The 22,822-nt window shown below is 40.7% G+C and overlaps 1 protein-coding gene across 1 annotated transcript in view; it reads left to right on the forward strand.

Moving 5' to 3' along the window:
• Positions 1 to 14,173: 14,173 nt before the first annotated feature.
• The window catches only part of LOC133969393 (CTTNBP2 N-terminal-like protein), a gene marked incomplete in the record, with an annotated part of 11,164 nt that continues 2,515 nt past the window's right edge, over positions 14,174 to 22,822 (forward strand). The window contains 2 exon segments of the mRNA XM_062405840.1: positions 14,174 to 14,272; positions 17,355 to 17,459. Of these exon segments, the coding sequence (XP_062261824.1) occupies positions 14,234 to 14,272; positions 17,355 to 17,459 (144 nt within the window).

A 22,822-nucleotide genomic window follows, 5' to 3' on the forward strand; every position in this document is an offset into this window, starting at 1 on the left:
TGTTTTTTCTATTTTCATGGCCAATTGTGAATCACATAAACAGTACAAAAGTGTTTTCCAGAGTCTGAACTACCCAGCAGCAATGAGTAAGTGCTGCTCTTTGTATGGATAAGTGGCCACAAAGTGTCAAGTATTTAAAAAAACTCCACCCGCTTTCGCTTTTCCTCCAAAAAGCCTTCATCGTTTAACTCTGAGAGTGGGTGTCAGAGAAAGCTGCACAGAGCCTCGTCATCAGAGAGGAAGAAGCTATGAGCCCCACTGGCTCTCCCTCACTTGCTCCCACTTCAATCCCAGGCAGGGCGGTCTGTACATTGGCACCTTGGGGGACTGCTGAGGCTGGTCTTTGAATGGACGGCCTTGTGCGTGTGGCCGCTGGAGGAGAGAGGGAGAGGATGAGAGGGGGAGACGGAGAGAGACGCTGTGTGGTCCCGGGTGTTAAGACAGATAGGCTATTGATGGACTCCAGTACATTCAGATGCTCAGATGAAGTTCTGGCACATCATGTAAAATATTCATGAATCGAGACATTTTCGGACTTGCAGCGTTTCTCTGACTAAAGGGTTCGCTTTTGTTGCATCCGAGGTCTTATCATGCTTCAGCGTCTGAGGGTGAAAACATTTTAGTTTTCTTCTCTTTCTTTCCCCTCTTTAAAGAAGTGTCTTTTCTTCATAGTGTAACCACTTCTTCTTGATGCATAGAGTCACACTGATGCTGCTACTTAAAAGAAGAAGCGACACAGACCCGTCTCGTTACATCACCATGCATAAATATATATATATATATATATATATATATATGGTGATATATATATATATATATATACCTTTGAAAGAGATATCAGCACATGAATCTTAAAAAGATTATGAATTTTTTATTTTTCCGTGACTGTCTTCAATACAGTCCCACCCCCCCCCCCCCCCCCCTAATTTTTAACATATCACCTCAATCTGCCAGATGCCAATATAGTCCTCTCTGTGCTGTGGATCATTTATTCCACTCATACTCCTCTCAATGACATGTACAAACCTCTGGGTTGGCATTAAAAAAACACTTACATGCAATTCTTCACAATGCTTTGCACCACACGGTGACAGAGACTCTCTGATTTTCAAAAAACAAGTGTATCGTCACAGACGAGATTATAAGAAACATGAATACACTGCTTCCCAGACAGGAACACCATAACATACAAGGAGTTTTAGAGACAAATAATTAGGTCAACCGCTTTTTTTTAACACAACTTTATCTCAAACCCAATAGACTGTGACTCTGAATGTATGAAGGTCAAAATATCATAATTTTTCAATCATGACATTGTGACATTGGCGAGACTGCTGGCAGCTCTCCTGCTTTCACAGCTTCAGCCTTGTCTCCTCTCGCTTGTCCTCGAAACGTAGTCAAAACAAAGTAATGTACCCTTAGGTCAACCTTACACAGTCTTTAAACCCTGATCAAAAAGTCTGTACAGAACAGCAAAATGAAAAAAAGAAGCCAGCCGCAGCAGCACCCCCAATCACACACAGTAATTCCTCTCATTCCTGAATCACTAAATCATCCAATTTATCAGAGCTTCGGCAACAGCTGAGATTTTGAAATGTTTTCCCCCTGGCTGTCCTGCACCCGGGGCCGCTGCTCTCTGACTGAATGAAAGCCAGAATGAATTACTTCCCCCAACCCACAAACTTACTCCATGAAAGTGCAAAACATGATTCAGCCTTCATCTGCCAGCCTTTATCTGGGCGGTTTATTAATTTGATTGAGGAATTTAAATTAGATTAGATTGTTACAATAAGAGGTTTGATCATCATTATTTCAGAAACTGTCTTTCAAGGTTATTTCTCTGATCCTTGCTTCATGAGTTTCATGGCCCAATGAACAAATAGGGAATATATAATAACTAGATTCCTAAAAGCGTATAAAGATGGTTTATTGGAAAAAAATATTAATTTATAAGAAAGCACTTTGAATTCATGATAACTGTGCCTGCAACAAACTGTCTGTCACATTCTCGCTATACTACGTTTGTTGTAGCTCTGCGGTATATTTCATGAACAGCTGACATTTCATGACGGGTAGTAAGAAACATTATTCTTCAGCAGAATGATCGAGGTTTACAATCCAAGTGCTGCACAATATTCGGAGAGAAAGAAGGATCTAAGAATCCAACAATGGCTGAATTGACTTTAATAACATGTGCTATGAAGAGTGACACCTGTAATGATAAAACAACAGTAAATTGTCAACCTATCCCTCAAAATTGGCTGATGATAGCCTTTCTCAAACATACCGGTATCTGCGTTAATATCAGATTTTCTCCGCCAACAAGAAAACCTTTATTTTGTAGCATGAAAATTGTGAGAAAAGATGTGCTTTTGTGTTTCCGGTTCACAAAAAAATACTTTTATTTTCAATATTATTTGTGGTTGTATTTGTTTTCTTCTCATTAACAGTTATGTTTATGGTTACACTGCAAAATATCAAGTGTAATTTGCATTTTTTTTCATAAGGGATCATGACAATATGTTAAGAGTAATTAACATATTTTATAATTCGACATTGGAAAGGTTTTACTATCATCACCGGTCGGCTTCCAATTGTCTTTACAGCTTGATCTGCTGCCCCAAAGGCCAAATAATTAAATACGTAAAGAAATTAAATTAATTTATTCAATTCAAGTTTAAACGCCCTATTTAAATGTTTGGTAAGTCTCTCTCCACTGAACCACAAGCTACATTCTTGCTAATAGCTGACTGCTAATAATTATAAAAAAATGACTGCATACATCTATCTGGAGGCTTTGTTTCTTTCTCACAATCATTAACTTAAATCAATGATAACACTGTTGTATCCAACAGGATTAATTGTGAAGCTGCTTTCACACATTCGCCGCTAAACTAGCTCCTCTCATATTCTCCTTGAAAACCTCAGTCCATGCCAGGATGACGTTCAAAGTCATTGTAGGACTACTGCTTCATAACGGACTCAGCATCATGTTGCGCTGAATAATTTATAAAGAACATACCAAGCTGTATGACCCATTATGATTTCAAACGCTTTGGAATCTTTAGTATGTTTCTGCTAAGCCCATGTCTATTGTGTATTTATCACGAGCAGGAATGCTGTAAAGAAACCATTATTTATATTCATGCCTTAGACTCAGACTGAAATTCAGGTAGAAACTCAAGGTGAAATCCAGGCAGATGTCACTTCAATGTTAAAGAGGACAATGTAATGCATCCCGTTCTAGTAGTTTTATAGCTACATGTAAAGAAAGACAGATACAAGAAAAATAGAGTAAAGGTGATGAGGTGGGACATGGGCCACAGGTGTCATCTGAACAATTACAGTGTATGAATGTCCGGAGGAGCAGTGAGCCTGAGAGCCTGGAAAAACTCAAAAAAAACAACAACAAAACAGCGAGCTGATAGAAGGACGGTGCAGTCTGAATCATTGAGAGAATGAACAATAACAAGTGTGCAAAAGAGGGAAAAGCAAGAACAGACCTGAAGACACAGTGCAGGTGTGGATAAATGAGTTTAGATGAAAGGCAGCAGCACTGATTATGAACTCACTCAAAGCCTGGACTTCATCACACAAAGAAATATAAAGCACGGGGAGACACACATGTTGATCAGCGGACGGAGTGATTGCTCAAAAACTCAGACAGATGCAAGGTTGAGCTGGGGCTGCAGGCTGATCGTAAAAGCCCTCCACTCACACAGAAATGGCTCTGACTCGGGGCACCTCTCAAAGCTTTTGAGCAGCAAATCAACACCAAACACAATCTAACGTGAAATTCATAACAACCCCGACAGCGCACACAAAATTCATTCGGATCTAATGGGGAGTGTTCACACACACCCGGCCATAAGTCTCACTGGAGGTGATTGATAAGAAGCTTGGAAAGTCATTCGTCGCCAGCATGTGGATCCAGAAAAGGCAGGTGCGCTAAAGCGATGAGGTATTAAACTTAATTACACATGGAAATGGAGTGATACTGCACTCTAATGTACTGTGTGGTTTTTTTTTATCAATCTACTGGTTTATTTTCTACTTCCAAGTGTCCACAAAGATGAAATAGGATAAGATAAGACTTTACTGATCAGACACAAGGAAAATATACTTGTTATAGAACAAGGTTGACGAGAGAAATAAAAAAGGCAATAGAATAAATATAAATCAAACACAAATACAGAATATGTACACAATATATACCTTTCTCGACAGAAATATTGTTTTTTACAGAAATGTACCAGAGTAAAGGATGCTTGCACAAGGAAGAGAACTGTATTTGTGCTTTAGTATAAGGAGATATTTCAATAAATAGCTACAACTATATCTCAGTGTATTTTAAAAAGTAGCTCTGCAAAATTCAAGGTATGATTTCTTCTGTCGAGATGGACAGCACAGAATATTCCAGCACAGTGAAGTGGCCCTGAAGTGTTGTGAAATCTGCTGATACTTTGTTCTGTGCAACACAAAAGAATGTACAACTTTCTCCTCACACTTTATTTCATTGCCCTTCAGAAAAAAAGCAACGTTATCATAGTTCAGTGTGCTAATTAAAAGTCTAACGAGCAGAGTGAATGGTCCGAGGACTCCAAGGCTGATTTATGACAAAGTAATAAATTACATACAGTAATGAATATTTTCAATTATAGAAGTCCAGGCTGACAAAATCGTCAGGCTCAATGGCTTCCATTGAGATAAACTGAATCTGACGTGGAAGCAGAGGTCTCTTCTCTTTAGTCCATTTATTATTTAAGGTTGCATGTATGCCCTTGTGAACACCCCCCCCCCCCCCCCTCCATACACAAACACACACACCATAATTTGAATGATGGAAAGACTTGAGGAGGATGTGGGTGTCATTTAGGGAAGACAGGCTGCTGGAGACAGGCTGTTGGAGAGTAAGCTTAAAGACACAAAAGAATGAAAGATCATGAAAAAATGTAATAATAAACAGGGACAGTACCAGTGTGTGAAAACTGGCCAATCAGCCGCGGGTCAGTGGTTGTTCACTCTCTGAGAGATGTAAGGTGCGATGTTGTGATGACATTTAGATGGTATTTTCATGGAAAAGGTTAATTCTTTGCTTCAAAGCCGCACGGATCCTGTGAACCTGATGATTTTCAAAAGACAAACAAACAATTTTAATGAGACTTTGATAAAGGCAGCACGGGTTTCAAAGATAATCGTCTGCTCAGCATGTAGTGTGAAATACTACATTCCTGTTATCAATGGAGCACTTCAATCCACGGGCTGTCTTTAAAAGGTGATATATTCACAAGATGAAATAAAGGTTAATACAGCAACGAAGAACTGTTTTCTACGTAAAGCTGAAGTGACTTATTGGCATCGTGTGTGCAGACTGATCGCCAATATGAAACCTTTATTTTGCAAAATAAGATAAGACGTGGATTCATTTTTACATTTTATGAGAAAAAAATAATATTTTCTCCTTGAAGTTTTATACATTTGGTTGTAGTTGTTTATTCATTTATATGTTTTCATAATAAAATGGTATAACTGTAAAATATCAAGCTCAATTACATTTCTTTGTCATAATAAACATATCGTTCAATATATCGGTATTGGAAAATGTCCAGATATCAGCCTTGGCACCGCCCCCCCCCAAAATCCAGACATCAGTTGAGCTCTAGTCTTGTGCAGGGAATGAAGTCACACTCCCTCTGTGCTCAAGCCTTGCACATCTTTGTTATATTAGCCAACTGCCCTCTCCATATTTACAAAGAGTCAAACAGCTACAAACGGCTTCTGACATAGAGCTAAGATCAGAGTCTGAACTGGTCTGGCTTTCCTAGGGGGAGCCCCACAAGCTGCCAAAGGGCTCAACCTCAACTACTGGATTTTCTTCTCTTGTGCAACTCATGCATATTAATGTTAGCTAACCTGCTGTTCACGATATTTGGAATAAGTCCGGCAAGTGATACCAGCACTTTGTTTATTGCACGCATTGCCATGGAGATTGTCACAGCAATCACGGCTCACATGGGTTTATGGTATTTTTTGGGGGGGCTATTGTGTGATTACACGTCACTTCCACTGGGCTTCACGACCCATCGCTGAGAAAAAGAAGGAACGTTATAGATGTAGCCTACAGAGTATTTGTATTCGGTGCAAGATGCTGGTGCTCTAGTGTGACACCTAGTGGCAGTGACAAGCACACATGTAGTCTTTAAAAGAAAATTATTTAAAAGACTTGCATCACTAGCGTAGAAGTACTGACATATTTTATCTTTAAATGTGGTAAATTGTTTGACATTATAAGTGGATGCACATGTGGCTCAAACACACACACAATAATTGTTTTGTGAAACTGGCATTTCTCACAAACACTCGACACACATTATATTTCTGTGTCTGAGGGTAATCTACTGTCCACATGAATCGGTTATCCTAAATCTGACTTGATGAAATCATTACCTCCAATTTTCTTTGGCTATTATTATACCTCATTTATAAAAGCTCTGTCACTAACCTTATTCTGGGGCTTTAATTTCCAACTCAATTAGATTAGAGTGAAGTGTGACTGAGTACTTGAAACTTTTTGCATAGTGGACTTCAGGCGTTTCTTGCTGCGCCCGATTCCTCCCTGGTATGTGTGTGATATAGGAAAAATACCATATACCTTAAAAACTTATTTGGTTTTTCTCCTCAGGATTGACTTTTTAAAGCCTCGTCTCCCACCTTCTGCTTGAATTCATTTTTAAAGCTTTAAAAAAAATTCCTCCAATTATTCAAGTCTCCTTCGGATGCTCCTGCAAAAAACTGCACTTTACAATTTGTCTGTCGTCTCAAGGTTTCCAATGTTCTTTTTCACTGATGAAAATAACAGAATACGGTGGTTATTCTGAGAAGATTTCTCATCCTGAAATTGTTTCATAGACTGAGCAAAGACACTGGTCAAAGAATTCCCAAAGCAGGAGAGACACATACACAAACAATCTGGCTCAACTGGCCTGATTGGGCCTTTAAATCAATCTGCCAGGTTAGTGATAAGGACAACGCTGGAGGTAAACACTGCACTATATGAGCAGCCAATGGTATAGACTTCAAATCACAGAGAACTACTTTGTTCTCTGCTTTGATTGAGTCAATAGTGTTCACCTGACTCAAGCTACAAATCATATTGATTGTGTAACTTCTCCGTTGAGTTCAAATCATCTTGTCATGAATACAAACACCATCTTCCTGTAAACAGTTACTGAATAACAAATATTAGTTGACATCATGGGTAGATTTCTGGAGAATTTGCTCAGATTTTGTTTTTTCTTACAGGATAATATCCTCAAATCCCCTCAAACAGATCTCTCACGCACGGGGGGGGGGGGGGGGGGGGGGTAGAGACGAGCTTTGAAAGCCCACACCGTTCGCCTCTCTGAATCTAGAGTGCTGCCGCTTCAACATAAAAGTGTCTGGCTTTTAAGAACCGCGCCAGCTGAATAACACCCTGCCACGCTTTGTTCTGTGGTATACTTCCACCTGCTCCAAAAGCAATCCGTCCTTTCACTATTGATTAGTGACTGCCAAAATCTGTGAGCGGGACAGCACGCAGGACTTCTGAATGGAGTTCACCGAGAGGATAAACATAGAGAATGTTCTTAGTATAAAAAATGATGGAACAACCATAAAGAACCGACTTTTTGAGTAATAGAAATTGATATGTGTCACGCAGAACTTGAATGAAATCGCAATATAAATATTTGCTGACAAAGATGTTGGTGGGAACTCTTTTACATTACATTAGTTAAAATACTTAGACGGTGCCAACCCTTACCTGCAAGCTATAGAGATTTTGTTGTTGTTGTGAATCGGTCTGAGCAGAGACCCTCCTGTGTATCAAATGAAGATTCCAGAGAACTTACTGATCCAAATCTTTGGCCGAACTCCGGGGTACATATGGAAAAAAAAACGACTTTAAATTTTGGTTCTAAAAAGCTCAGCTCTGTTACAAAATGGATTTGATGAAGTCTACTGGCCAGTGTTAAAAATATAGCATTACATTTGTCCAAAACATCAATTTCTCCTCATTTTAAACACCTTTCCTCTTGTAACTCTAACTAAAAAACACCTCATGGTTGTACACCTCCACCAATCAGTCGAGTTACAGGAAATGTGCCCACCATCTCTGCCTCTGTTCCTGTGTTATGAGCATGTGCAAATCATTGTAGAAAGCTACAATTATAAAATCTGGGCTCCTTCATCAACAGTGGGCATAATCTAGGGTTATTGTAGAACATGTATTGCCTGGTGATAGTGTTGAATGTGAAAGATCGGTTTGCGTTCCTGTGCAGACAGCTGCTAAATGATGAGTCTCGCAGATGGAATGAATTCCCAATAAGCCATAACTCTACAAAAAATACTGCATGGACACGAACACCAACAGCAGCAGCTTTAGATTCACTTCATGCTGGAACCCACCCCTCACAAAATCATATCAACTGTCTCCTTAAATTCTTAATCTCTGCAGATTAAATACTTGAATGTGCACTGGACAGTGGGAGGAAAAATGATAAAGAGCCATTCTTGAGTTCTTATGGACTTAGATATGTCTTATGAAGATGATCTAACTCAATTTTAAGACTGTGGTCATATCAGGCATGCGTATCTGTGCGCGCTTCTTCGAGTCACTTTATTAAATCTGCTGAAGATAGTTTTCCATCAATAACGAACAGAGTAGTCTCAAATGGAATAAAACCATTGTCCTTAATACCCATCATTAAAATTCACACTGCATACAGCGGAGCAGACACAAGGAATTAGACTTTTTGGAGAGTGTGGGAGCTTTTATGTGATTAAATTACCATTCATATTTTTTCTATCTGGTGCTTTTAGGCGGTCTGAACGGTTGTCTGCATAAACAGGCTGCCTCTTTCAACAGAGATGTGTTTTCTTTATGTTTGCATTATTTATTCAGAGAAAGTTTTTTTTTTTAGAGACTTGATATACTTTCACAGTCACGTTGCCACTTAAGGTTTTCAATTGGGTTTTGGGCTAAGAGCTATTGGGTTGACCATAATCTCTGTGTCTGCAGAGAGTTGCATACTCGTTTTAGCCACGCGTACATGGTTCTATTCGTACTAAACAAGGTTTGCATCTTCCTGGAACCTGGAGCATGCGCAGTCGAGTCGCAGAGTCAACGTGGTCACAAACTTGGGCTGCACACAGACGTCCACGTAGGGGTCCGTGCTTTCGCTAGAGGAAATGGGTGGATGACAACTTTTATGTCTCGCGGAGACCATAGCGGACCCCTTAAGCGCTAACCCTAACTCTAACCCTGAATGATGAATGACAACATTGTATGAATTTTTTGCTAGTGTTGCATTGATGCTATCTCTGCAGATAGGAAGGTATTCTCCTTTTAATGCCTGATTTAAGGTAAAATATTGGTTGAGCTGAGGGAAAGTAAAATCCCTTGCAATGTCACATTTCAAGGTTTCAAAGCTGCTTAGGTTGAAGAGTGCTCGAGTTCAGGATGGCAATCATTTCTCTTTGTAATGACACATTAAATAAAACTTTGTTGGGCCATATGGTGATTCAAATCAGTCAAACACAGCCGACATATTTCTTCTCCACAGCATGGTTTACAAAAACAGCTCACCTTCAGGAAAATGAGCTGAAGCGTACTCCGCTGAGAAAGAATCATAAAGCTTCCCGAGCTCCAGGCTGATCAGCATACTCTTTATAACTCTCATGCCTCAAAACAAAGACGGCAGTGGACGTCTAGATTGATGGGGCTGGTTCGTGTAGTTGAGGAGGAGAGATTTTTGTCAAAAAGTTGGTTCAGATGTCCAATAATTCACATCTAAACAGTCCGACCCTCCACTTCTCTCCGTTCTCCTGTAAGCCTGTGATTTGTGACACTGCCCATGTTTGTCAGTTTATACCCAAGTGGGCTGTAGTTTGTCTGAGCTCAGACTTCTTGTTGTCTCAGTCATGAATTAGATTGGTTCTGTCCTTTTCAGTTAATCCTTCCGGAGATCATGTTCATCTTTTAATGACAGAAGTCAACATTCACTTGAACAACTGAAGATAACAGGGAGGAGGCGTGTTTAGCTTCGCACACTTTGGAGATTTCAATCAATGCTCTCCATCGGAGCCTTGTTGATATTAAATTGTACATCCATCTGCTGCCACATGTTTGGAAAACAGATGCACCGGTAACAGTGACACAGTCGACTGCTCCGAGGCACATCAGCACTCTGGAGATATGTAAATGATTAATCAGGACCCCTTCAAGGTCAGCCATTTACATTTAACATGGCCATTGGCAAAAAAACAACAACAATTTCCCAAAGCCTTAACCTCTGTCACAGCTCAGCATGCAATCAGGTGAGTCAAGCGAAGACAGAAAATATAATACACACGTGCTGACAGACTGAAGCACTGGTGGGTATTGAGAGGCTACATCCTCCCACACTCTGGAAATGCATCCTCAGAATTGAGAATCAAATGAAAAAAAAAAAAAAAAGAAGACGGATGTGAAGCAATAGATGAATAACTAAAACCCCCAGAGTACTGGGTGCCAGGCAACAGATGCTGATTACTGCCTCAGATTAGGTCCTAGGTTGTCGCCAGCTCCCGCCAAGACTCTGATACTATATTTACTGCCCCCTCTCTCCATCCGTCCTCTGATCATGGCTGTGCCACGGCGGTGTGTCATCTCCGCATTATGTTTGGCAGCTATGATGGAGCGGCAGGTGTGAAATGGAGATGAAATAGACAGTCTGAATGAACTTTTCACTTAAGCAGGGTATGATGCTACAGAAGTGAGAGAGAGTGCAGTTTGCAGTATATTCATTCATGTTCGATTGGAGCCCCAGATGTATCGAGGGTTATAGTTTGTAGGGAACCTTTAGAAAACACGTTCTTCTGATGGGAGCTGGGACAGTTTCCCTACAGCTGAACAGACCCCATCTGAGCAAATCATATACGCTACCAAAATATCCTTTATTCACTTTCAAGCAGTTATTTAAAAAAAAAGACGTTTCCTTTTCTTGATGTCCCCTCTGCGCTGAGCTAAATTCTAATGTTCTGTTGAGACTTGGATTCAGGACTCATTTGAAAAACTGTGTTTTGGATGTAACAAAACAAACTCCCCAGTCAGCAGATTTGTAGAGCTGACTATAACAAATAAATTGTTCCACATATTGATAAAAAACACATAATTGGCGTGTACCAGAGCGAGTATGTAGTTCTGTGTTTTCTGAGACGCATCTTAAAAATAACGATATGGATCAATGTTTTAACTTTGCATTGATGATGCCGCCTCATCAATCACTGAATCCTTGTGTTGATCTAGATCTTTGAACTGTAAGACCCCCACTAAGTAAATAACTAGCACTCAGTAGGGTGCATACCTCCACCAAGGCCAAACAGTGCCCTTATTAATCCACCTTTAAATGGATTTATGCAGATATAGATTTGTATCTGCACCAAAGTGCACACACTCATAAATATCATTCCCCTCGATATGCCTGATTGCTTTTATGGAGATCCATAAATGATTCTCTGTGAAATCAAGGATAATGTTGAAAAACAATGTTAAATCTTGCAGTGTTGAAGACGATGAAAACAAATAATCTAACTTAATGGTTTATTTTTTTGTCATGCCCCAACCTTCCACAAAATGTCATGAAAAACCACTTGAGAAGTCCTGCTAACAAACAAACAAACAAACAAACTAGATGAAAACATAATCCCCTTTGCAGAAGAAACAATTGCAGGTGATCATAAAAGAAAATAATCTGGTGTTATTAACTTATTAAGCATAACACTGTATCCTGCAATTAGCATATTTAATGACTTGAATTGGAGGTACATTTAGTGTTTTATACACTTATTGGATAATATAATCAACAGTACATCAGATTTTATAACATGAATCAAAGTTTTGTGTAAGTTTTCCTCTCTGAACTGGAATAGAAGGGGGGAGACACTCTTCTGTACCTCAAATCAGTGGTTTCATAAACTTTCTGGAATGACAGGCCAAAGATGAGCAAATCAATATGGACTGTAACATTTTAAATCACTCACCTTCTTTGCTCATTTTTTATGATTTAACCAAAACTCAACAGAGTAAACTGTTTGGAAAAAGTGAGACAAGGAACCAGGACACGGATTCTCTGCAGCAGCTGTGCAGTCAGCAGCCTGAGCAGACCTAATTGAAGAGCCTGAAATAGAGACTCTCTATTAGGGCTGCAGAGGCTCCCCACACCAGCGGCCTTTCACTGTATTCCCCTCCAGATAGCACGGTGAGAGAAAAAAAGGACATGATTATCAAATTGTGCGCGCGTGTGTGTGTTGTGGCAGTTAAGCGCTAACACAGGGAGGTTTGTTTTGTAGATTCAAGTCAAACTATCACACCAAAATCTTCCAGCAGCAGAATGACAGTGTTATTTAACTCATCATCATCCCTGAGGAGGCTACTCATTGGTGCTTGAGTGGAATGACCTTAATTTCCAACATGAGATGCTTCCAGAAATAGCTAAAGTTCTGTATTGTCCATCACAGTCCCTTCTGTTCTCTATCCATGTATTAGACCACTGTGAACTTCCACGTGAGTTGTGTGAGCATTGCGCTCTACTGGCAGATATGATGTATTACAGGAAGAGCTCCAGCTTGCATTTGAGGCGGCCATGAATTTTCAGGGTTACAGCAAAGTGAATACATCAGATTTTTCATCTGGAGCTGAATGCCTCACAGCCGACAACAACAACAACAACTACAACAGCAGCTGTATCCTCCCTATTGAGTTTCACCTGCACAGGCAACTTTCTCGGCTATTAAGACACAAGAGTTTCAGAAAGTCTGTCTCGTAAACCCTAAACAAATACAAGGTTTGTTCATTTAAAAGTTCTAACTGTTCCTCATCTGAGAGCTGTTTTGAAGCCAGATGTTAGATTAGGTCGTCTAGATTCCTGTAAACCTTTCCATTTCTCAGCTGATCTCAGAAACATTCTGACATTTCGACCACTTCCTCCAGTAAGCCCTGAGTCTTATTGTAGCTCTGCTGACTCTTCCAGTGACAGTGCCACCAGATGGCAGTCAATAATACTGTAATCCCACAAATCCAGGAATCAATGCAAGGGATGTTTTTCCTGGAATTATTAATATTGCTGGAATAATTCGTATAAATGGTAAGCAGATGGTTTGTGTGGTGACATTTAAAACATTTAACATGTCTTTTTATTGCAGACTAATATTTTTATCCTGTGTAATGCCCCACACACATTTTATATTATAGTTGTCAATACTATTTATTGGTAGACATTTAGATTGGTGTGGTATGTTTATGTTGCTGGAGGCAGAATAAATGTTCATCTGTGTTGCACTGTGAGTGGTAGAGAGTATCCTAGTACCTTTACTAAAGTACTGTCTTCAAGTATAGCTTCAAGGTACTTTAATATTCAGATCATGTGACTTTTTACTTTGAATACACTTCATATTAGAAGCAAAACATGTCCTTTAACCCCATTGTTCATCCTTATCAGTACGTTAGGCAGTGCTATTAATGCTACTTATAGTAAATCTGGACTTTCCTCCATAGATCTCAGGTTGATCCATCAATCCAAAAAAGCTTTTGTGCTACTGCACTTTACTTTGAAACATTTCTATAAACCACTACAGTGAAAGGGGTATATCTACATACTCGTAATATAGATATTTATATAATTTTTTTTAAAAATTATTATATTGCCTTTTTTTCTCTTGTCCACTTCATTCTGACCTGCCTGCAGCTGTAACAACTGCATTACTCTGGTGTGTGGATCATAAAGTTTGATATTGTATTAACCTATCGTGTTTTTATTTCTAACTATCGTCTCTACTTGTACAATCCCATCATACATTTTACTTTATAATGTCGCCCAGTTAAAAACCTTCGATATAAAGTATATAAAGTAGTGAGAACAGTCAGGAGAGAGCCTCTACGTGTCTGAGGCAGATTCTTTAAGAGGCTGGATCTCCTCAAACACTAAACAAAGAAATCCAACCAAAATCCAAGAGGTGGAACCACACTGCCCCCGCCCCTTTCCCCCCAATACTCCCCTGTCATTGGTCAACGCTTTGAGCTCGCCCTCGCCCATTGGCTGCACGCGGCCGTCGCTCAGAGCGGCGCTGTGGCCCGGGCTGTGTTCCGCTGCGTCGGAATCAGAATCGGACGCAGATCAGAGAGAAACTAAAATCTACTGACAGGAGAGAAAAGTTCATGGTGGAGTTTCTGAGGAGCGCGGAGGAGCACATGAAGGTAAGAGGAGGCCACAGACGCTCCGGGCGTCGGTGGAGCGAAGTTGGACAACAAAGTTTCTTCACTTTCACCGACACAAGGAGAGAAAAGAACATGCAGCCGAGCTCAAGTCGTCAACAGGCCAAACCGATTTTTTTTTTTTTTTATCTCATCTTCCGTCCATCTGAAGACAAGTTCAGGTGGTTTGTTCAAGCTAATAACACGTTAATGCTAAAGATGCGTCATTTGAAGAGAAGACGAGACACAGACATGGCATCTCCTCCACTCACACTCCGTTAAACCCTCTAATCTCCGTAATAATCCTGATTTATTTATGTTTTTACTGAGCAGGATCACTTCTCCTGTATGTTTTCAAACAACTTTCTTTAATACAGTCGTGCTGCTTGTTTCTGAGTCAGTAGGCAGTCAGCAGAGCGAGCGGCCAAGTGGCTTACACACAGAAATTGGTTTGTCTAACAAATCCAATTTAGCATCCAGACATGCAGCATCTGTTCAGATCCTGCTGATGAGGAGGTGGAGGAGGAGGAAGTTCAGCAAAGCTCTTGGCATCTACTTCCCCTCTGTCCACCTCAGCCTCAAACTCAGAGGTGCAGAGAAGGTTTCACAGTCTGTGACACTGCATTCGTTTTATTATTCTCGCTGGAAGAGGGCGATGACAGTTTCATGCACTGGAAAAGTCTGTCGGTAATTTGCTTGGGAGAACCCTTGAGCCAAACTATGTAAAGTGATCATAATTTAGTTATAAATTAAGTTTAATCGTAATCTAAACTGTCCTTAACTCTTCCTGTGATTCAACATGAGCAGTTGATATATGACCGATCAAGTTAAAATCAAGCAGCTTCACATATAAATATGGAGGCTTGTTGTCTTCCAGCTTGGTGATGACAGTTTCATGCCCTGGAAAAAGTTTGTGTCTGTTTCGGCGACAAGGGGAGAAGTTCAACAACTTTAAGAGATGATCCTATTTGGTGATAAATCATCATAATCTCTTATTCTCTTAACTTTTTCCTGTAATCCAACATGCTCACTTGAATGTTAACCAATCATTTAAAATCCAGCAGCAACTCACAAACCTGGAGCATCTTTCAAAGCACATGCATTTGGAGTGGACGCTGCTGTGCTGTGTGTTTTTAATGAGTTTACCGTGTTGCAGAGGAGGCACATGGCTCACCAGGCTTAAAACAAACATGGATAGAAAGGATTACGGACACAGGGAGTTTGAGGTGGTGAAGTCGTTAGTACGTGTGGGAATATTTGTATTTCCCATGCTGTTCCTGCGTGTTTGTATACCCTCATGATCACCAGCACTAACTCGAGGGGGGGGATTAGGTGAAATAATATGAAAATGATGAGGATCTAAACAAGCTGCGACGACAGACTCCTGTTGGGTTCAGACATTTCTCATCACACTGCGTGCACTCTTCTCGCCATGATTACGGTGGCCTGTGAAATTAGCAGGCGAGCCTGTAAACCCAAACCATGGGAGGTGTGTATGTTGTAGTTTAATTGGCATTTTACTCCTGTGGTTAAACCGCAGACCCTGAGTGCTGGTGAAGGCACAGCTCAAACGCTGTGTGCCCTCTTTGTGAGGGGATTAGGCAGTAGATGCAGATCACCAGGGTCACGGATCAGTCCTCCTCTCACTTCTCTGTACTGAGCTGCATGGGTGACACCGTTTATACTGCAAACACAGTTTATCTGCAAGTTTCTACTCTCAAAGTTATTTAAGATGCCTGGGAAATATTGCAGCTCAAATATGAAAGGCCGGTGGCTCCTGTCTCTCATTATGCAACCAGTGCTTGGAGAGAGCAGCCCACCCCCGTCCTGATGACTTCATGATGTGGAAAGTTGTGGCTGCCACAGGCTGCTCAAAGCACGGCCTGTTGGACGCACGCTAGTTCAGGTGTGGATCCCAGTCTAGTAAACAGCAGAGAGGGAGACGCACGTATATCAAAAGGATTGGATAATATTCCAGAGAGTCAAGCTCGAGTAATTTTCTGTCATTAAACACTCAGCCAGGTGTTCATCCGTCAAACGCAAGATGAGTCTCATTTGGAATAAAAGGATGCTGCCTGGTGTTTAAACATCAACAGCTTTGATCGCATTTCAAGGGGGGGTTCACTTGGCCAGATTGCGGTTGGATATTTGAGGTGTGGGCACCACAGGGCTTGTCAGCAGTACCAACACAGCTGTGAGATTAGAGTGCAGAGACACTACAAAGAGACCACATCACATTTCCAACATGGACCAACTGTCAGGGCACGCAATGAACGGACCATACGGAGGCTAAACAAAACAAAGTCACTTTATATTTAACATTTCAAAGTTAAGTTTGTTGGCCTCAAATATTTGTGCTGGAAGATAATGATCTCTCATTTTTAATTAAATGTAAAATATAGACCTCAACACTCACAAAATACTTTTTACTATTTTCTGTGATACTAAAGGCTCATATTCTCCGTTATTGTGAACTAAATCCAAAGTTGATAGTTTGGTTCTTTTCATATGAAGAGAAAAAGGTTTATAAAGTAGAGCATATACTTCAGAGAGTCCCCTTAAATGCAATCAAGCCACACCAGTCACACTCATAGATATCAGTTACCTAAATATGTCTTGTCCCTTGTCCCATCCTTCCATTAAGAATGAAGAAATCCGTAGTTATTGTGTGATCCTGCTGTCAATCAATAAACAAACCCGCTGACGTTGAAGACCTTACCTCCCTGGTCGTGGTAATAAGTCCCTCCCGTGTTAATAAGCGCTTATCCACATATAAAGCTCATAAACCAGTGGGTTATATCAGATAGATCAGGTGTGTTTCTGGGGGTCTGATTTGGGGAGGAATGGGAAACATGGCTTTGTTTCAAGATGAAATGACAAAAAAAATCATAATTGCGCGAAAACACAAGAATCAGTGCCAATTAGTTCTTCGGTGATTCCCTATTTTGGTGATGTAAAATAAATTAAGTGCAGGTGAGGTATTCTTCTGAACATGAAACTGTTACTAATGCGCATTTTAACCCGTTTAACAAAATAAGACCTCAAAATCAATTTGTCAACCCTCTTTCATCATCTGTCCTCACAGCCCAAGCTGAACATGGAAAGTTTGAGCAAGCCGGAGTTGCTGATGCTTTTCAGCATCCTGGAGGGAGAGCTGGAGGCCCGGGACCTGGTCATCGATGCCCTGAAGGTAAAGAAAATCTGTCACTCCGCCGCCTTGAAAAGTTCTGCAGGCTTGAAAAGTGGCCGTTTGAAAGGCTGTTAGCTGGGTCAAGGAGAGCAGCAGCTGTGGTCAGGTTGAAGGTTAATGACAGTTCCAATAAAATTCATTGGTGACACATTATCACAACAGGGAGTAAGAAGAAAGTGTAAGAAGAAACTACTCAAACCACTCCGACAAGAGATGATTAACATGGACAGCTCCTAATGTTGGTCACACAAAATAGGGCAGTGGTCTCCTGTGTACAGGTCGTAGATATGTTCTCGTACAACCAAACTATCACTCACTGGATCCTTTCCAGTTTCATAAGGAGTAAAGTACATGAGAAGGCTTTCAGGACTGATCCTTTATTACTAGATTTTGGTTTCATAATTTTGATCATTCTGTACCTTATGGAGTCAAAAAGATGTTTGGCCCAATCAAAAAGATTTAATATGCTGCAAATATTTGCTTTTTGTGCTTAAAAAGCTACTATTTGTATTTTGAATATATAGTGTAATTATATATTGTTGTAATTGGACCTAAATTACAGAAAGAACTGGCATCAAATGTGGAAATAAAATTGGTTGAAACAATTAAGATTAACCAATGTTACTGTGTCCTGTTACTCACCCCAGTGAACCTGAATAAAACCCAATTAGAAAAGGAAATCATTTAGAGTGTACAATCATGCACACACAGACACAGTACCGGCAAATAGCCACTAGTTCAAACCCTAGGTTGTCTTAATGTGGCAGGATTAGTGCTCCATTTCAATTAAAGGATTCTCAGGCTATTTCCCCTCACTGTATACTTTGTATTGCAGAGTCCTGCAGGCCCACATACTTAAGCTCTCAGTGACGATTCACATGGCCTCAAGAAGTTTCATGAATAGAGCTGTATTCTTTCTCCAGTTAAATTGTCTCTGTAGTGCCATTCATAAAACATAAAACTAAAGAGAAGCACTGAACAAATTAAAGTTGTAGCATTTCTATTAAAGTTAGTCCTACCTTTCTGAAACATTCATACAAAGCTGCAAACTTTACTCTCAGTATAAATATTTGAGTTTTACAGCTGTTTAGCTCCTGGGATGTAGTTCACTTTCCCGGCATAAAACGCACCATTGAAAGGACAAACCAGACATCAGCCGTCTAAGAGAACACTGATGAATGTTCGTGTGTTGTGTCTAGACCACATTCCTACATCTCTCCCGGGACCTGGCCATCTAAGGCAAGAAGAATTACAGCACGCTGGGTGCCTGATGACTCAATGTGAGCGAGAGTAGGAGTGAACAAATAAACATTGGCCTTAACTGGAGCTTGAGGGGAACATGGCTGTGCCTCTTTCATGGCTCTACCAGGACAAACTGTTAACCCATTCAAGTAGGGGAGTGAATCAGGGCTGCAGTGTTTACTCGGACGCTGCTTTAATGAGCGTATAACCACTGACCTGTAGGAACTTAACCACAGAGCGTGAGTGAAAACTGATCTCCTCTCTGAAGGACTCATACCCCAGTGCTTTTAAGGAATGAGCGATGGGGGGATTTGCAGTCTCGCCTTCATGTGTAAGTAGACGGTTATCAGCAAAACATCACTTCGTAATTCCTGTGTATGTGACCAAGCTAGCTGCTAAGAGTCTATGGATGGCAAGGACGTTGGCCAGTGGGTGCACTGCATATCTGAACAATGACAGGGTGGTTTGCCTTATGTTTTTAGAGGCATTCATTGTCCCTGGAGGATGAAGCTTATTGACTTCAGGGATCCCCTGACCTTTCTTTTAGCACCCCCTGCAGGTTACAACGTGCATCAGGTTAAGTATATCAACAGCTAACAGCTAGTTTGGCACAAACATTTGTTGAGATATTTATAGTCCCCAGAGGATGTATTCTACTGAAATCCCCTAATGTTTCCTTTAGCACCAAAATGTGGTTCACATCTGTGGTCTACTGAGAAATGTCTCTGCAACAATTGAAAAAAGAAGGGTCATGAAATCTGATTCAGGCAAATATAACTTACTTTGATCCCTTTCAAATAAGACAAAGTCTGAATTTGTCATAAACTTGGGTTTATGACCAAACATCTGTAAAACTAATGTCTCATCACTCTTCTCTACTTGATTTTCTTCCAATGACCAAACGTTAGCATATTAACATGCTAACTTAATAGAATGACCACAGTGAATATTATATCTGCAATACATTGACTTGTTGGCACCGTCACTGTGAGTATGTTAGCACGCTGATGTTAGCATTTTAAGTGCACTGCTGTGTCTAGGTACGGCCGAACAGAGCTGCTAGCGTGACCAACGATAGGATTGTTGGACCTAAAGTAATTGGAGAAGTAGGTCCAGTCATGTTGCTCACTGGCTGACGTGTCATCGCTTCACCCAGTGTCACACAAGAAGTGTTAGACTTAACCACAAATCACCATGGTGATAACACCCTACAGCCATTCCTCACATGAGGAAGTGTTCAATTCTTTCTTTGTGATCCAGCTTATTATAAAATCTGACAAGTTCCGTGTGTCGTCTGCTTGAAAAGTGTGACTTTCTTGTGTCAGTGATTTTCTGCAGGATAAAGTGTAGGCACAGGATGTGAGGTAATGATGTGTGTTTTCTATGGGTGGCTATACTTAATTGTGCAAAACTATCAGTGGCATTCTAACCATCCGCTGCATTTTTCCTCTTGTGACTCACTTGTGCAGCTGCTCACGCTGTGGCTTTTAAAAGGAAGTTAAGTCTCTGGCAGTGCTCGTGTTTGGCATAGAAAGTCCTGCAGGGATCCAGTACTCTCTTAGCTTTGGGATAAGAATATGTGTCTTTACTTAAAGTTCAAAGGGGGCTCAAATATGGAAATGAGCCTTTCATTAAATATTGAGTTCACATGGCTCCAAATGAACAAGCGTTCAAAAAAAGGGGTTTACCTTTGTTAATGGTGAGCGCTGGAAAACCCAAAATAGCTCGGAGATGCATCAACTGATTGTATTCGGTCGGCATTCACAGCATTTCGCCCACAGATCATGAGGATGGATAGTATTTTTCAGATGTCCTTTGAAGATCATTTTTAATTTCAGCCTATTTGCTATCTGCATGAGCAGCTGTGAAACATATAGGACTCTGGGGTAAGAAGTTCATACATCACCCTGCCTAGGTTTTATACAGATTGTGGCGCCAACATTGCATGACTGCGATTTACCAGGCATGTGTCAGCAGAAGATAAGCTGGATTGAACCAGTGCAGTCATGGCACAAAGACGGCTTCCCAAGCAAAAACCCGCAGGTTGCCAAGAACTGTAGTCAGCAGACAAAAGCATGAATAATAGAGGTACTGTAGACTGCAAAGCAAAACAGCCCTGTGCTGAGTGTTAATGGGTATTGTTCGTGTACAACAAGATGTAATGAATAAGCACTGGTAGATTTGGGTGTTAAGTATTAAGTAACCCAAAAATGTGTTTCCTGTAATCCCTCCATTCACTTCCTTCAGCAGTGAGGAGTGATGCAGAGGCAAACAGCGTCTCTTTGTGTTGTGGACAAGCACATGTGTCTGTGGACCTAGGGTCTGGGGAGGGAGGGGGGCAGGGTCTACATTTTTTGAGTGAACTTGTGGAATCGGATTCCTGTTAATTAGGTGAAAGAATGAAAATGTAAAGGCCAATAATCCAGTTAAGGAAACAAGTGCAGACTGGATTAATAGAAAAACAATTGAGAACATTTTGTAATTTTTTCTCCCTACATTTCCAATGACTGTCCCCTGCCTGAACCAAGATGTGAAATCAAGTTTTTTTTGCCCACCACTGCAGCAGTGACAGTCAGGCTGATTCTATATCCTTGAGCAGCTTTGTGGAGAATTGAAACTCTGGTCTTAGCTTATTTAAACACTGAATGTAAAGTGACACATCATAGCAGAGTGTCACTGCTGGGAACAGGAACGAGCTGTAGGCCAATTCTGTAGACACACGTCTCTTGACTTCAAAATTAGATTTTAACCTTTTTCTAAAAAATTTTAAAAAATTGAATAATCCTAACAGATTGGTGGACAGCATGCAATGAAGCTCAAGGTATTCTATTTTAACGTTAGCATTAACATAAATCACAAGTTTGCATTCAAAAAAGACCATGCAGAAAAATGTCACGCCAATCAGAAGTGAAACCGTGCACTCAGGACAAGGACTAAGGGCGACATCCACGAGATTATCGGAATCGCACACCAAACTGTTGCAGAGCTGTCGAGTGTTGGCGTTGCTTTAAATGTAGCGCCCATATTTGAGACGCATTTGTGAAATCTCATGGGCACCTTGTGTTTTCCTGTTTCACCACTTCATGCCGTCTGATCCGCCTTCAGTGGACTGGATCCAATAACAGCAGCAAAGCCTTGCAGCCTTGCCAGTCTCTCTTTGTTCCAGATGAGCCAACACTCAAGATGCAGAACAATGATAAATCAAGAAGCCTGTAACCTCGAATGGATTGTGTGAAGTTTGACTTTCTGTCTGAAGTCCTCCATCGTCTCTCACCGCCCTTTTAAAAAGTTTTTTAAATTACAGTTTTAAATTAGTATTACAGAGGCCTATAGATCTGAAGTGAGAACCATTGTAAATGCTTGTGCTTTTATTTCTTGTGTTCCGGGAATACACTGAACAGATTTGTACCTTATGAAGTGCATCGGATATCGGCACGTTGTGACTGATCCCCATTAACCTAGAATGTCTCTCATTAGAGCCATACCTCTGCCAAGGCCCAGCAGTCCCCTTAAATTCAATCAAGCTGCACCAAATTGGACACCCTAAAAGACTAGCAGTCCCCTAAATACACAGCAAAGTCCTTGTATGGGTAAACCTACTCTGCAATAAACCCAGATTGTGATTCAGATGTCCAGTCATACAAAACTGTTTCAATGAGCTCTTTACAGTGAGGTATATAAATCATAAATCAAACTTTTGAAAAAAATAAAGTACTGGTATCCAATCAATATGATCAGAATTGGTATTGGAAGATAAAATAGATCAATGGTCGTGGTTCTGTGAAATGGCTGAATATTGCTCTGCAGGCTCACCCACTCTCCTGACGACTCTTTGAACTTCTAGATAATCTGAGTATCAGTCGTCAAGAGTTCTGTCCTCGCACCTGCCCTTGAGGATACTGTTCTCTCTAATCTTTTGATCCTCTTTTGTTGCAACCTCACTAAGACCAATGGCAGCTCCGCCTCAGCCCCCCTCTTCTATCTTCTCTCTATCTTCTCTCTTGATGTGCTGAACCTGAAATGCCGTGCTGCCATTATCCCTCCTCTGTCATGAGTTAAACAGAACAGGTCTGCCTTGGCCGAGGCCCAGTCCGAAGAAGCTGTCCTGCTCCAGACGGAAA

The sequence above is a fragment of the Platichthys flesus genome, chromosome 2 (genome assembly GCF_949316205.1).
Source record: "Platichthys flesus chromosome 2, fPlaFle2.1, whole genome shotgun sequence".
NCBI lineage: Eukaryota > Metazoa > Chordata > Actinopteri > Pleuronectiformes > Pleuronectidae > Platichthys > Platichthys flesus.